At 40.6% G+C, this 16,918-nt stretch overlaps 1 protein-coding gene across 4 annotated transcripts in view; it reads right to left on the minus strand.

Moving 5' to 3' along the window:
• RMND1 (required for meiotic nuclear division 1 homolog) overlaps positions 1-16,918 on the minus strand; it is a 44,591-nt gene that overhangs the window by 3,074 nt on the left and 24,599 nt on the right. For 3 of the 4 annotated variants that reach the window (XM_072827883.1, XM_072827906.1, XM_072827893.1), the window contains 4 exons: positions 16,574-16,680; positions 15,642-15,706; positions 14,854-14,930; positions 11,594-11,714 (listed from right to left, as the gene is read on the minus strand). In XM_072827883.1, the coding sequence (XP_072683984.1) occupies positions 11,594-11,714; positions 14,854-14,930; positions 15,642-15,706; positions 16,574-16,680 (370 nt within the window). The remainder of the gene's footprint in view (positions 1-11,593; positions 11,715-14,853; positions 14,931-15,641; positions 15,707-16,573; positions 16,681-16,918) is intronic. The other variant, XM_072827899.1, reaches the window with a different exon arrangement.

Here is a 16,918-nt window from a genome sequence, read left to right on the forward strand (position 1 = left end):
ATCCCTTCTCTTGGCTTCCCCTTTTATCTGGTTATACTGTCTTCCCAGTCACCTGGGGTGGAGACTCTAAATCCCACTCCCTACAATTATGCACCATTGTGGACAGTCCTGGATCTATCCCTTTCTTAGCATTCCTTAATACTATGTAGTAGGTCTTTATGAACTAGTCATTATTTAAGAATGGATCCATTGCCCCTCTCCCTGGGCATCAGCGTTCTCATTCTAAATAGCTGGATCATGTCACTCCTCTGTATCATGGCTTTAAACATTTTACCATATATTGCCTTCTTGAAACATCAAAGAATCCCAAAGATCATCTGGTCCTGTGCATGGCATCCTATGCTTCCCAATGTGCTCTTTCTGTGGTGCTCCTAGAACACTTTGTTTCTTTGTTTTAGTGCTTCCTTCATTTTGCCTCAGCTATCTGCCCAGCACCCTGCCCTGCTGACCCCCACCCTCTGGGGGAGTTACTCTTCCACAATTTTCAACCACCAATCATGATCCCAGCACCCCCCAAAAGCTCCGGAGTGGAAGGGGTACATATAAGACCCAGGTTTAGTCGACCATAATGGCCACTTCCCTCATCATATGGTTGGTCAAAGCTTGGACACATGGCCCAATCCTTTGATGTTGCCAGGTAGAGTGAAATATAAACTCGGGACATTCCCTCTTCCCACTCCCATTTCTCCCCATTCTCACAGAGAAGGCCACTGAGAGGCAAGAAGGAGGCCCACTTGGCACAGAAGGTGCTGAGGAAAGAGTCTTGATTGACTTATTTGGGTCTGCTACAGACACTATTCTCCTGCTCTAACCTTGTTCTCAGCCGTACATGGTGATAGGTAAGCTCATTCAAAATTTTCTCTGGTGTGCAAGCAAGAGGGTCTCCATTAGTGTATGCTTCCGACTTCATTTAGCTAGAGTCCTGCATGTTACATGCACACACAAGGGAACACGAGAAAATGGATGGTATCACAAGGGTGGTAAATGTGAAGTAGGCTCTAAATAGGCAGGTGCTAGGAAGAAAGGGTAGAGAGCCACGGGAAGGGGAGAGCATCGCAGGAAAGAGCACAGAGGCAAAGCATGCTAGATAGTTGGACAAAGTGCTTGAAAATGAGGTTAAAAAGGTAAGTTAGTGCCAAATTGTGAGAGGAAATGGAGACTGTACATGGTAGGCACAGTAACGGTCCCCCCAAGGACATTCACACCCTACTTGCTGGGACCTGTGAATATGACATGGCAAAGTAGAGTTATGATTGCATATGGAATTAACACTCCAAATCAGCTGGCCTTAAGATGGGGAGATGAAACTAGATTATCAGGGGGAGGGGTGTCCAGTGGAATCACAGGGGTCCTTACAAGTGGAACTGGCAAGTGGAACACTTAAAGTGATGCCCCGTGAGGAGTCCTCAACTCACTTCTGTAACATGAAAGAGGCTGCAAGCTGAGGAATGTGGGCAGCATGTAGGAGCTGCAAAAGACAAGGAAAGCCTTTTCCTATGCAGAGCCTCCAGAAAGGAACACAGCCCTGCCAACACTTTGATTTGACTCAGTGACTCTCATGTCAGACTTCTGACGTACAGAGATATAACACAATACATTCGTGTTAAGCCAGTTTCAGGTAATTTGTTACAGCAGCAAGAGAAACCTACTCCACTCCATCATGCTAGAATGCTGGAATTTTATTCTGTAGGTAATGTGAAGTCCTGTGTGGTCTTCAAATATTGGTTGTGTTGACTATACTGGGCTGGGTGAGGAAATGGAATGGTGCTAGCTCAAGGGGCCAGTGGAGAGGTGGGGGTGGGGTGGGTGGGCAGGGAGGGAGTCAAGAATGTCTGAGACTGGGTGGGGCGGCGGCGGAGAGGAGGGTGAGAGGCAGCAGGAATGTCAGGGGGACCTGAAGGCAGGGGTCAGTGCAGTGTCCCCCCCGCCTTTTACTAGCCTATCCTACAGCCTTTGATAAGTATCTGGCAATGAACGAATGACACTGAGGAGAAAATGAAAGGAAGGCGTGACAGGATGTGGAGGGTGAAGCAGAAAGAGGAAACCACTGTGCATGTCAGTTTTCTGGTTGACTGACAGGTGGATGAGGCTAGTGGTCCTGCCACAAGCTGAAATGGAGAATAGAGAAGATTCAGGGTTTTCTGGGAGAATACCATGGGTTTCATTTTGAAATCTTTTTTTTTTTTTTTTTTTAAAGCTTTTTATCTTTTTTTTTTTTTAATTTTTATTTATTTATGATAGTCACAGAGAGAGAGAGAGAGAGAGGCAGAGACACAGGCAGAGGGAGAAGCAGGCTCCATGCACCGGGAGCCTGATGTGGGATTCGATCCCGGGTCTCCAGGATCGCGCCCTGGGCCAAAGACAGGCGCTAAACCGCTGCGCCACCCAGGGATCCCTCATTTTGAAATCTTAATCACTGATTAATTCTACAAGTATTTGCTGAGCATGTGCTCTATGTGAGGCCTTGCCAAGAACTGGGAATATAACAGGGAAAAAAATAACCCTGGTCTCCGGTCTCAGGGAGCCTACATTCCAGTGTGCAGTGCTACAGAGAATTGATTCTCAAAGGGATGCTATAGGGTAGGTCAGTGTGGAAGCGTGAGAGATTTAGTAGGCAATAGGAAACACCTGGAAGGCCAGCAGAAAACTGAGGTTACAGATACTTGTTTGAAAATCATCAGGACAAAACAGCAGTGGAAGGAAACGAACAGGAGCACTGCTGGAGCAGGCCGCACGAGGAGAGCGCCCAGGACAGAATGTTGGGGAACATCAATAGAGAAGGTGCGGTGAGGGACCCACTGCCACCTGGCTTTTCTGCCCCTACTGCACTTCTGGAACTTCTCTCTGATCTTTTCCAAGGCTTAGTTACTGAATGAAATGTCTTGACCCCCATCCACAGCTTCGTGGACTGCTTTCAGCACATCTCATGCCTCCTAATACTCTTATTTTCTTCAAGATTCTTTCCTCTAGGAAAAAAAAAAAACAAACAACAACCCAAACAAACAAATGGAACAAGGAACAACTTTCTCCTGGCATTACCACTAACTCTCTTTGTTCTGTGCATTTTCTTATTAGACAGTAAAGCTTGCTCTTAATTTTCTTTTGTATCAAGTAAAGCGCCAGCGTTGTATTCAGCATGCTAAGGAAGGCTAATTTCTTTTAACTCCTTCTAAATAATCTTCACATAACCCAGCGAGTCTTAACTGCCTTTGGTGTGCTAAGAAAATACTCTGAGAAATGTAGTTTGGGAACTTTTAAGCATGCTTGCTAACTCGTGGAAGATTTCACACCGAAGAGATGGCTCACAGTGGGTCTCGGAAATGAACAATTAGCTGTAATGACTGAATCAAGCCACAAAGGTGACAATGGTAATGATTATAGGGCACCTCTGCAACAGGGGAGACAGTCAGTGGAATGTGAGGGGAGTTCCATAAAAATTGGCAGCTACCAAAGGAATTTTGATGAGCCTTAAGTTTTAGCTGCTATATACTGAGTTTTCAGAAACGGAATCTCCAAATCCATTACATAAAAATGAAATGTAGTTCAAACCCACGTGGCCATCATGCTCAACAGCCATTTACGGGCTAGAGATCCCAATCCACATACCTTGCCCTCTGGGCCCGTGAGCCAAATAATCCCTCTGTCTCTGGCATGCTCATTATATATTTAGATATTTCGGGGGAAAGTAGCTTCTATCCCTTTAGCTGCTGTGTTTTAAGGAGAGGGGGAATCCCACGAGTGTAGCTCCAATTTCATATTAAGTCCCTTTCCCCCCTAATACATTGCTACTTCTACTTTTAGCAATCTTGCCCCAGTTCCTAACATAGAATCCAATAAAGATGTGGTAGAAATATGTAATTTATAAAGATAATTAAAATGAATCTTGACTTTTGGCTCCAAAAGAAAAAATAAAGTGGATTTTCAGGGACTGTTGGTATTATGGAATTAATGTTTGTGTCCCCCTTAAATTGATGGTGAAAACCCTAATCCCAACGGTGATGGTTTTTGGAGAGGGGGCCTTCAGGAGGTGAGGGCGGGGTCCCTATGATGGAATTAGTGTCCTTTAGGAAGAGGAGGCGACATCAGACAGCCACGTGAGGACACCGCAAGAAGGTGGCGGTCTATAAACCAGAAGAAGGCCCTCGCCAGGAACTCGGTCTGCACATGTAATCAGAACACTAAGATGCGATGTGTGAAGTGCTGCAGCTGAAGGATGCAGACCAAGTATTCCAGAAACACAGACCAGATGGGACACCTTTCCCAGAACATGACACTTGGGCTCATCAGGCAAAATGCAACCAGGGATGGTCCTGGCCCAAAGGTATCAAATGAATCAAATCGTATCAACTTGGAAGAACATAAGCTACAGATAGGTCTATGATGGTGCCTAATTTAAAAAGACTCTTATTTTTATTCTGATTATCTGCAATGTATGCATTCTCCTTATGTACTCAGTTAAGGACTGAGAAGCAAATAGTACTGTAGTTATATATAGTTCATATGAGATTTAAAAAAAAACTGCTACAGAACTGACTTGTTCCAGGATTTTTCCAATTTTGGGACTGACTGGACCCTACCCTATTTGCTCTCTGGGCTGCACAGTCAACTTTCCAATGGTGTCTCCATTGGAGGTGCCCTCTTTGGTCTAGCATCAGTGATGATGCGGTGGCACTTTCTCCAAGTTTCCCCTTTCTTCTTACCATTTTGATTCTGGTCCCACTAGTTGATTATTTCATTGCACTTCTGGTTTCATTATTAATCCTGCTTTGACATTTCTCACCTTTAAAACTGGCTTTCCTGTTGAATGTAGCATTCATGCTGAGCAAGTTCTTGAAAGACATCCTTATTCTTTATACTTCTCCTCTGAACCATTGCCTCAAATCACCTTTATAACTGGTGACCATGATCTTGTCCACAAGGACATGTGAGGGACACCTTGGGCATCAATATTACAGAAACATGGTTTGAGGGAAGACAGGATGGGCTGGGGGAGCATGCCTGAGCTCAAACTTCCAAGCAGCTGGCTATCTTGGTTATTGCTCAGCCACTTTCATTAATTCAATTAAGCACAGCAGGCTGGTTATCAGAAGAGGTAGAGAGAAGGTTCGTATCTGCTTGGTGTAAATGACTTACCACACTTCATCACAATGATCATGATTCCACAAATCTCCATTCCCATCCAAGAACATTAATACTGAGTGTTCTTGTGGGACGCCTGGGTGGCTCAGCGGTAGGGCTTCCTGCCTTTGGCTCAGGTCGTGATCCTGGGATCCGGGATCAAGTCCCACATTGGGCTCCCTGTGAGGAGCCTGCTTCTCCCTCTGCCTAAGTCTCTGCCTCTCTCTCTCTCTCAGTCTGTGTCTCTCATGAATAAATAAACAAATCTTTAAAAAAAATATAATAAAAATAAAGTTAAAAAAAATTCATCCCCAGTGTATTTATCTCATCAATACTGATGATTTTGTTTAGTATTGTTTTTAAAGAATTCTCACAAAAGGCTTTATTTTAAAATTAATTTTACTGAGGCATAACTTACATACAATAAAATGAAGCCATTCTAAGTACACAAGGTTTCCTTGTGTGCTCCTTTGGAAACTACAGCCCCATTTCACCCACCCCCGCCCCAGCTCCAGGGAATCATTGATGTACCTTCTGTACCTAGATTCAATTTGCCTTTCTAGATCCCATAAATACAATTGCACATATGTTTCTGTGTCTAGATTTTTTCTTTTTTCTTTTTTATTTATGATAGGCACACAGTGAGAGAGAGAGAGGCAGAGACACAGGCAGAGGGAGAAGCAGGCTCCATGCACCGGGAGCCTGACGTGGGATTAGATCCCGGGTCTCCAGGATCGCGCCCGGGCCAAAGGCAGGCGCTAAACCGCTGCGCCACCCAGGGATCCCTAGATTTTTTCATTTGGCATAATCATTCTGATATTCACCCATGTTGTAGCATGGATCAATAATTAACTTATTGTTGCTGAGTGGTATTCCACTGTATGGATATACCACATTTTGTTTTTCTACTCACTTACTGATGGGCACTTGACTGCTTCCAGTTTTGGGCTATTATGAATACAGCTGCTGTGAACATTTGTATATGAAAGAGTGGGAGGACATGTGTTTTCACTTCTCCTGGGTAAAATACTTAGGAGTGGAATGGCTGAGTCTTATAGTAACACAATGGTTAATTTTACAAGAAACTGCCGACCTGTTGTACCACTTTACATTCCCACAAGTGATGAAAGTTCCAATTGCTCTATAACCTTACTAACACTTGGCATTAGTCTTTTAAATTTTAGCCATTCTAATGGGTGTGTAGTGATATCACATTGTAGTTTTAATTGCACTTCCTTGGTGAACAATGACACTGAACATCTTCTCATGTTCATTTGGCCATCTGCACTACTTTCTTTCGTGAGGTGTCCATTCAAATCTTTTGCCCATTTAAAAAATTGAGCTGCTCTTTAAATACTGAGTAGAAAGAGTTCTTTGTATATGCTGGATAAGTCCTTTGTCAGGTATATAAACTGAGAAAGTTTCCTCCCAGACTGTGGCTTGCCTTTTCACATTCTTAGCAGTCTCTCAAAGAGCAGTAGTTTTTAATTTTGAAAAAGTTCAGCTTATCAAGTTTTTTCCCCCCCAGGTTCATGCCTTTTAAAAATTTTTTTAATTGGTTTTAAGAAATCTTTGCTTGGCTGAAGGTCATAAGGCTTTTTTTCTATATTTTCTTCCTGAAGTTTTATAATTTTAGCTATTACATTAGGTCTCTGATCTGTTTTAAAATGGTGTGAAGTAAAGGATAGAGTTCAGCTATCCAATTGTTCCAGCACCATTTACTGAAAATATTATTCCTTTGTTATTGAACTGATTTATATTTGTCAAAAATCAATTGCTTTTATGTATATTTCTCAACTCTCTTCCATTCCATTAATTTATATATTTGTTCTTATGCTAATATTCAAATATCTTGATTACTGTAGCTTGATTTACTGTGAGTCTTAAAATCAGATAATAAAAGTCCTACAACTTTGTCCTTTCTTCGACATTGCTGTGGCTAGTTTAAGCCTCCTTGCATTTACATTTTAAAATCAGCTTGTTACTTCTAAAATAAAAAAACCTTGCTGAGGATTTTATTGAGATTGAGTTGAATCTATAGGTCAACTTCCAGAAGTTAGATCTTTATAATGTTGAGTCTTCTGTTCTATAAACATGATACATGTCTTCATTCATTTGGTTTCTCAGCTATGTTTTATAGTTTTCAGGGTACAGATCTTATTTTTAAAAATCTTTCCTAAGGAATATGAGGTTTTGATGCTATTGTAAATGATATTTCAAATTTTTCATTTTCCAATTGTTCATTGGTGTTATAAAGAAAAAGAATTATCTTTTATACAGTGACCCTGAATTTTGTAACCGTGATAAATTCACTAATTAGTTCTAGTTGCTTTGTGTAGATTCTTTAGGATATTCTACATATAAAATCCTATCATCTGTGAATAAATTCAGTTTTACTTCTTCTCAAAGATGTTAAATCTTGCGGCTATAAATATAACCACCCACAGGGATTAGTGCCTTGAATAGCTGGAACTGCATGGACTTTCTCTACCCAGAGACAGGTTAGCATCTGATTCTCCCAACTGCTGATGTGTGACAGTGGTTACATGTCAATACCTTCATGGAGGGACACAACCTCAAATTGGCCTGATACTTGAAAACAAGAGTACTCAGCATACAATAAGTAGAGGGGGAGCCTACACAGCTCTTTTGCTGTCACTGATGTTTTTTCTTATGTTTGCACTTGAATTAGTTGACCATTTGGTTGTCACGGTATTCATCACTCAAGGTGTCCTCAGTTGCAGACTTGATGCCAATAATTCCATCTAGTATTGTGAGGATAGACAAATAAAGATGGTCACCTTCCAGGTGGAAGATGAGATAATTTCTTTGGCATCAACCTTCTTGCCCAAGCCAAGTGGCCATGGCAGTTGGCTTACTGATGATTCAGAACATGAGACCAGTGATGCTTGCTGGCAGTACCTCTGGTGGTGTGAAGGAAGGAATCACTAAAGTAACAGCACTATGAGGATGATGTGGGTCACAGTGCCTCCCAAGTAGGCTTCTAAACTTTTCTCCACCTTTTTCAAAACCTGAAGTCTGTGTTAGGCAGACTTCTAGGATGCCACCCAAAGTCCCGGTTTCTGGGCACTCACACCCTTGTGCAATTCCCTCCCCTGGGCTGTGGGCTGGGCCTAGTGACTTGTCTCTAACAAAAAGAATACAAAAATATCAAAAGTGATAGGCTGTAATTGCTGTGATTAGTTTACAAATGATTGTTTTAGAGTCTGTCTTGGCAATGCTCTGACCCCTTCTCACTTGCTCACCCTGATGAAACAAGCAGCCATGTTGGGAGATGCTTGCTCTCTGGAGAAGACTATGTGGCAGGGACCTGAGGGAGGCCTCTGGCCAAGAATTCATAAGGAACTGACACTTCAGCCCAACACCCTGAGAGGAACTGAATCTTGTCAACAACAAACACATGCATGAACTAGGAAGTTAACCTTCTCAGCCGATCCCTGAGATTACTGCAGCCTTAGGAGAGAGCCAGAGGACCTGGCTGAGCTGGACCTGGGTTCCTGACCCAAAGAACTGTAAAATAGTAAGTGCTGTCTTAAGCCACTTGATTTTGAATAATTTGTTCTATAGGAATAGCTAACTAATACAACCACAAGATATCCTTCAACTCTGTAAAGCTTTCAGCATCCCTTTGATAGCCCCTGACTTCAGCCTATCTACATGGTCCACAACCATGCAAGTCCAATGCTTTTCATGTCTGACCAGACATCTGTATGGTCAAATCCTGTCTAGCTAATGTAGTATCTAAAACCATACTGGAATCCACTGAAGTTTGAATCTCATAGTATCACTGATCAATCTTTTTGGGTCAACTAAAAGCAATATAGTTTGGGATGGGCCTCTTTCCCCAACCACTGGCAATGACCTCCACTCTCCTGTGCTGGAAGATGCTTGTATAGGAAGGGTTGGTAACAAGGTCAGTGACAACTAAGGTAAATTCAATGTTATTCAAGGGCAAGTGTCTGGCCTGGAGAAAAAATATGTAGATACCAGAGCTGCCATAGTATTTAATGAGCCATGATGGGCTGCTGAAATCGTAAGTCATTTTTAAGATTTTATTTGAGAGTGAGTGTGCATGCGCACAAGCTGGGAGAGGGAGAGAATGTGATGCAGGGTTCAATCCCACAACCCTGAGACCATGACTTGAGCTGAAATCAAGAGCCGAATGCTCAGCCAACTGAGCCACCCAGGCACTCTGTAAGTCATTTATTTTTGTGGGGCGTAGGATGAACGTGGGTAAGTGGTAGGAAATAAGACTGAGGAAGAGTAGAGAACATGAAGGTCCTTGTATATGAAGCAAAAACAAACATAACACCTGAGGTACTGAGAGAAAACTAGAGGTACTGACAGAGGGATTGAAAAAAAGGCAATCAGGAGATACTAACATCAAGATAAGTCAGATTCTGAAATGATCTGACAAGCATTTTAAAGTGGTTATCGATAAGCAATTACGAACATGCTTGAAACAAGTTAAAAAAAATACAATTTCAGCAAAGACATAGACAGCATAAGAATCAAAGGAAAATTTTAGATCTGAAAGATACAATAAGTAAAATTTAAAAACCCAGTGATGGGTTTAGCATCCGAATGAGGGTGATGAAGAAAAGAACTGGTGAACTTGAAGACAGAATGATGGAAATGACCCCATTCAAACAACAGAGAGAAAACAAGTGAACAGAACCTCACATACGCATGCGAGTGTAAGAAAGGACCTGATGTTATCCCATTAGAAACCAAGCAGCCCAGCACTAAGTGCCACAGCAATTTTTGGGTGCTGGAAGAGAACTGCCAGCCCAGAATCCTAGAGCTGGTAATAATATTATTTGGGAAGGAAGGGGAAATCAATACAGTCTCAGATGAAGAAAAATTAGAATGTTTCTTTTTTTTTAATTTTAAAGATTTTACTTATTTATTCATGAGAGACAGAGAGAGAGAGGGGCAGAGATACAGGCAGAGGGAGAAGCAGGCTCCATGAAGGGAGCCTGACCTGGGACTTGATCCTGGGTCCCCAGGATCACACCCTGGGCTGAAGGTGGCGCTAAACCGCTGAGCCACCAAGGCTGCTCTAGAATCTATTTCTACAGATTTATCCTAAAGGAGTAACTAAAGAACATTCTTGAAATAGAAAAGAATCAATAAAAGAACTCATGGAACATCACAAAGGAAAAAAGAATGACAGAAAGAATAAAAATACAGGTAAACACAATGGAATCTCCTTTTCCTCTTGAGTTTCTGAAATTGTATTTGATGGCTGAAACAAAAATTGTAACTGACGGAGTTTTCAATGTCTGCAGAAGAATAGTTCAGACAACTGGTAGAGGGTAAAGGGATGTGAAGGGTAGGAGATTTCTGTACTTAACTTAATCTGGTAAAATGTCAAAATTAGTGGACTATGATAAACTACATATATATAATGTAACATGTAAGGCAACCATTAAATACCTAAGAGATATACTAAAAACAGATAAATCAAAATAGGGTTCCAAAAAATGTTTAAGTAATACACAGGAGGGCAGGGTTTGACACATACAACAAGTTAGATGAATGGCAAGGACATTATGCTCAGTGAAAAAGTCAGTTTCAAAACAAAAGTCATACACTGTATGATTAGTTGATGTAACATTTTCAAAATGACAAAATTATGGAGATGGGGAAGATTACTTGTCAGGGGCTGGGGATGGTGGGGGAGGGGAGGTGGTGTGACAAGAAAGGGGCAGCACAACGAGATCTTTGTAGTGACAGAACAGCTCTGCATCTCAACCGCGTGGTTATGTGGACCGTAATGTAATAAACATAGAACAGAGAACTACGTGCAATGGTCATTCAACATCCATTTTGTTTCCAACCTTCCTTCCCCATCTCCATCATGTGGTTTATCTCCATCACGATCACCTCCATCCACTTCCATCATTCTCTTGATACCTATGTCACTCTTCTCAATTTTACTTCCATGCATCTAAATGCTTGCGTGATGGTTCTCATTGGATGGTTTCTTGCCACTTACTCTCACCATATCTTCGGTTTTGCTCTTACACTCCCCTTGACCCCACCTGTTTGTTTTGTCATCTTCCTATCTGTCACTCACAGGCAAACGTCAGTCATATTTGTCTCAGAGAATTCTTTCTTGAATTCATTTCTATTCTCACTGCCACCAACACAGTTCCAGGACCTCTGAACTCTTGAGACTTGATCAGAGCTTGCTAATGGAAGAGTAGGCCTCTAAACTCACTACCTTTATCTAGTCTGCAGAGCAAGTATCAGAACATGATTTGATACAACAAAGAAACAGGATGGAAACTGTATCTAGTAGATGGGCAAGGGGAAATCCAGAGATATGAATAAAAGTCAAAGTATTTCTCCAAAACTAAACACATTAACTTCATTTAAAATTTCTCTTCACATAGTCACACAAATTAGAAGAGCATTGTCTTTCTCAGTAAAAGTGCAAAATACATACCTTAACTCTACGAGTGATGCTAAGGAACTGACAGGTTTTATCATAAAGCTGTTCCAGGTTTTCTCTGTCCCAGTAGAAATCGGGAGTGATCAAGAAGTCTGAACTCAAGTTTATACGGTGTCTTAAAAAAAACCAAAATGATAACTTTTTAATTCTGAATTATAAATCAGTCCTTATTTTCTTTTTACAAAGTACTTTATGAAAACATCTACTAATGCTGACCTTTCTGAGAAATATGTAAATACAAAAATTTACATAAGCATTTTGAAATTTGCAACCAAATTAACTCAATCCTTAACGTTAATGTTATTTATGTTGTTAGAAAAATAAAACCTCTCATTTTGCTTTCAATATCTGAGCTTTTTTGTTTTCTTTAAAAATTTTTACAATATAGGGATGCCTGGGTGGCTCAGCGGTTGAGCGTCTGCCTTTGGCTCAGGGTATGATCCTGGAGTCCTGGGATCTAGTCCCGCATTGGGTTCCCTGCATGGAGCCTGCTTTTCCCTCGGCCTATGTCTCTGCTTCTATGTGTCTCTCATGAAAAAATAAAATCTTAAAAAAAAATTTTTTTTTACAACATATATACATTTTTTTTATTGGTAAGTAATTATGTGGCTTTAAAGTAAAAAAGACAGAAAAGGTAAACTGACAAATCCCCCTCCTATTCTTCCCATCATTCCCTTTCTCCCACCCATGACAGGTTAACCCTTCCTCTGTTCTTCCAGTGTTTCTGCAAACGCTGGACAATACACGCATACACAAACTCTTATTTTCTTTTTATGTGAGACACCTAGGTTTACTTTTATTTATTTATTTTTAAAAGACTTTATTTATTTATTCATGAGACAGACAGAGAGAGAGAGAGGCAGAGACACAGGCAGAGGGAGAAGCAGGCTCCATGCAGGGAGCCTGATGCAGGACTCAATCCTGAGACTCCAGGATCTCGCCCTGAGCCAAAGGCAGGCGCTCAACTGCTGAGCCAGGCATCCCCCCTAGGTCTATTTTTAAATGAAAATTTAAGGCACGGAAGTAACACGTAAGTGGCTGTTCAGTATAACAAAGAAAGCCCTAGAGAAGAACTCGGAAAACAGTAATTGGTCCTCTTACCCTAAAACACAGCCCAAATCCTCTAGGCTCTGTAAACACTCTACTGTGTCCTTCCAGACCTTTTCTATGCATATATTCATGTATGTGTGCATACACAAACACAGATGTTTGGTATGCATACATATCAAGATAAAGATGAATATTCATTTTTGTTTATACAAGTTGGATCATACCATACATAATGTGTACTTGATTTTTCACCCAATGTTGTAACCTGCCATGTATCCTTTTTTTTTAAAAAAAGATTTTATTTATTCATGATAGACATTGGGGGGGGGGGGAGGCAAAGACACAGGCAGAGGGAGAAGCAGGCTCCAGGCTGGGAGCCTGGCCCGGGACTCCAGGGTCACGCCCTGGGCCAAAGGCAGGCACTAAACCACTGAGCCACCCAGGGATCCCCACCTGCCATGTATCTATTCATAGATTTTACCATGTTCCTCTTAGTAACACACAAGCACTTTTATTGTAAAGAGAAGAAAACTTAGGATAAGAACAGGAAGACTCTGTAGAAACTGTTTACAAACCTACGTATATTTAGTCCTGACTTCTGAGTTTTGATAGGATTCTAATCTGCCGTATCAAATTCTACTGGCATCATCAAGAGAAGAGGATAGAGACACTCTCTACCTCGCTTCTTAGAGAACTCAAGGCTCAACGCTTCAGATATGCTACAGAACGCTCCTGATGGATGGGTTTTCATCTTGTTGGCATCCTGAATGAGGACCCCTGGGTTATGAAGAACACAGAGATGAAGAAATCCTGGACCACTTCTCTCCAGGCCAACCTCTATGGGGAATGTGGAAAAACAACTCTAAACTATTTACAACGATCTCTAGCAGCTCACACAGTAGACTTTGAGGGAAAAGACCTTGAATAATGCTGCCTGGTAAGAATAATGCCAAGATTCAGGATGTTTCATTCCATAAATCCTGGGAAAATTACAAAAATAAAATAAACTGGACACCTTTCCAGAAACTTATTTAAAATGACGCACTGATGTACTTCATCAGTTTTAAGACACTTTTCTTTCCAGTCTCTGAAAATGGACGGCAGCTTTAAAGCTGATGATGTCTTACAGGTGGCAGGTGGGACTTAGTTGTCATTGCCTTAACTTCCCTCTTGCCTCCCTTTTACATATGCCCAAGGGGGAATGTGATGGACTCCACACCCAAATACAGCTAAAGGAGTTATTTCAGCATAAGATGTGAATTCTGTGATAAAAAAGCATCGTATCATAGCTTCACTGACAGCATTTGTCTCTGCTGTGGCGTCTTACTGTGTGTCTGAGTCAATATGGTACATAAATTTTCTATAGCACTTGCTTCTACTTAGCGATAGGCAATTATATATATATATTCTTTTAATTCCAATGTAGTTTACGGTGTTATATTGGTCATACTAGATGTACAATATGGTGATTCATCAATTCTATATGTTGCTCGGTGCATGTCATGATAAGTGTATTTTTTTTTAAGATTTTATTTATTTATTCATGAGAGAGAGGCAGAGACACAGGCAGAGGGAGAAACAGGCTCCTCACAGAGAGCCCGACACGGAACTCGATCCCAGGACTCCAGGACCATGCCCCAGGTTGAAGGCAGGCGCCAAACCCAGGGATCCCCAGATAAGATGTATTCTTAATCCCCTTCCCCTACTTCCCCCACCCACAGCAACTATCGGTTCTCTATAGTTAAGAGTCTGTTTTTGGTTTGTCTCTCTCCTTTTCCCTTGTTCATCTGTTTTGTTTCTTAAGTTCCACATATGAGTGAAATCATATGGTATTTGTCTTTCTCTGGCTTATTTTGCTTAGCATTATACTCTCTGGATGAAATGAGATATTTTTACCGAGAATTCCCATTCCCAAATTCTAGAATATATCTTTCTACCTACAGAGAGCATCTACTGGGCTCCCTCACATAGCTTTAATGTAGATTAATTATGATCTCTGTGCATATGCAGAATTTCTTGCAGCACAGTCCTAGTACAGCCCATGTGCCTCTAATGGGTAAGAGATTCCCCTGCTTAAAATCCATGAGATATAAATGGCTGCACTTCCCATAAAGACACGTTTGCTTTTTATTATACAAGTACAGGAATGTCTTCTTCAGACTGTTAACTACATACATTAATTTTATTTACAGAGAAAATTCTACCTCAGGGCAAAGAGTTCACCCATTTTCTGCATAACTTCTTCATGAGATAGTTTCACTTTCTTCCCAGCTTTTAAAGCCTATTTGGGAGGGAAAAAAATACACACATACATACATATACGTACAAACATCTCTCCAACAAGTAACAGAACCATGAAGCACATTCTAGAGCAGATGTAAATGACATCTCTTGGATGATATCTCTGAGTCATTTTTCTTTGAAATTTCAACATCTTATTAGGTAGAAATTTTGTATTCCCTTGTTCTATTTCCCTTCTCACTAGCATTTTCTAGTATCTATCTCTAATCTCTTACTGAAAAAAAAAAAAAAAAAAAGCAGGACCTCTTTTCTCAAGTATAACTCCATTATTCTTACAATAAAAACAAAATAACAGTAAACACAAGTTTTGGTGTATTCTGAAAAAAATTTATATGTATTTTCAAGTCACTATTTGTCTCATAATTCAGCAAAGCACTTTTCAATCAAGATAACTGGTCATAAACTTTTTCCTTAGAGAGTAAACAGCTCACTTTAAAAAAAAATTCAGTTACATTACAAATATTACACCATCAGAAAGAAGTAATGAGAATTTTAAGTTTTCAAAAGTAAAAAAAAAAACCTATAAAATTTTTTATTATATATGTAACAAGTGTTCTGTTTTTGCTTAAATTCAGTGTAGTGTTTATTACTACTTTATTGTATTCCTAAGTATATTGTTAAGGTGGGAAATTTGTGTTTTTCCCAAATACAAATCAATTCTTGAAAACAAGCATAAAACTGGCATAATTACCTCTGGAATTGACTGAATAGACTCAACAAATTTATCCAGTGATGCCTCCCAAATAGCCAGTTTCACTGAGGAAAAAAATAACAACAATGGAACATTTTTTCATCATCATATTCATGTTAATACAGAATACATAAATTAACTGCCCAGTACCTTTGCTGCCATTTCAACAAGAGTTTAAAAAGCAATGCGCTAACAATATACAACTGAAAACTTAAGAATAGTTCATTATCATTATAAAGGGCAGCACTAAAGTGAAAAAGATGGAAGATACAGAGTAGATACCCAAGCCCTGCTGGCAGACCAAAGCGGTATTTAGTAGAATTCTTGATTTTCTAATACTGGATCTCGGAAGCCCAGAGTGTGTGTAAGGTACATCCTGAAGGGAAATGGAGCCAGGCCTCCTCTACCTTCCCCCACCCTCCTTCCTTTCCTTGGGGCTCTGTGTAAAGCTCCCAAGTCCCCGAAGCCTCGAGAGTGGTGTGGATAAGGCCATGTCAGACGCAGCCTTGTGGAGGGGGCACTCAAAAAAAATTCTTAGAGAATTTCTGCAGTTTTATTCAGGGGCATGCGTTTCTGTCCCATTGCTGTGAGAACTGGTGTGCAGTTTTTCACAGAGGCCTGGGGCTTTCTCTGCCTGGATCAGCAACAACCTGAGAGCAACAACCACGCTGGAGAGGACAGGAGAACCAAGACAATAATGATACTACAGAAAATATTTTTGGAGAGGGTAAGCTTTATCAATACAGTTAATAATGAATGAACAGCTTCAGCACAGATACTCTATTCTCTATATGTTTTTTTTCTCTTGAGAAGAAATGTTATGGCTTTGCTGAGTAATCTGAAAATATGCCGAAATCTTTACTGAATGCTTAAACTTCCCCAATGAAATGAACACTATGTAACATTTTTTCTGATAAGTAACAATAACTTACCTGAAAGACAAAGAGCATTAGAGAAAGCAAATTTCTCTAGAATGGCGTCATCTAAATCTAGCTCTGAATTTAATCTGATTTCCCCTCTGTGAAGTCTCGACTGTCCCCTGTGAAGAGGGAAAAAAATGACCTTCTAAATCTTAAAAAGCCTTTAAATTTTTTTTTAACTTTTTCTTTTGAAGAAGTAGTCATCTTATACTCTTTCTAGAGGTCATTTTGGCAATTTGTACCAAGTCTTATAAATGTTCTTAGGGATCCCTGAGTGGCTCAGCGGTTTAGCACCTGCTTTCCACCCAGGGTGTGATCCTGGAGTCCTGGGATCAAGTTCCATGTCGGGCTCCCTGT

Source organism: Canis lupus, chromosome 1 (genome assembly GCF_048164855.1).
Source record: "Canis lupus baileyi chromosome 1, mCanLup2.hap1, whole genome shotgun sequence".
NCBI lineage: Eukaryota > Metazoa > Chordata > Mammalia > Carnivora > Canidae > Canis > Canis lupus.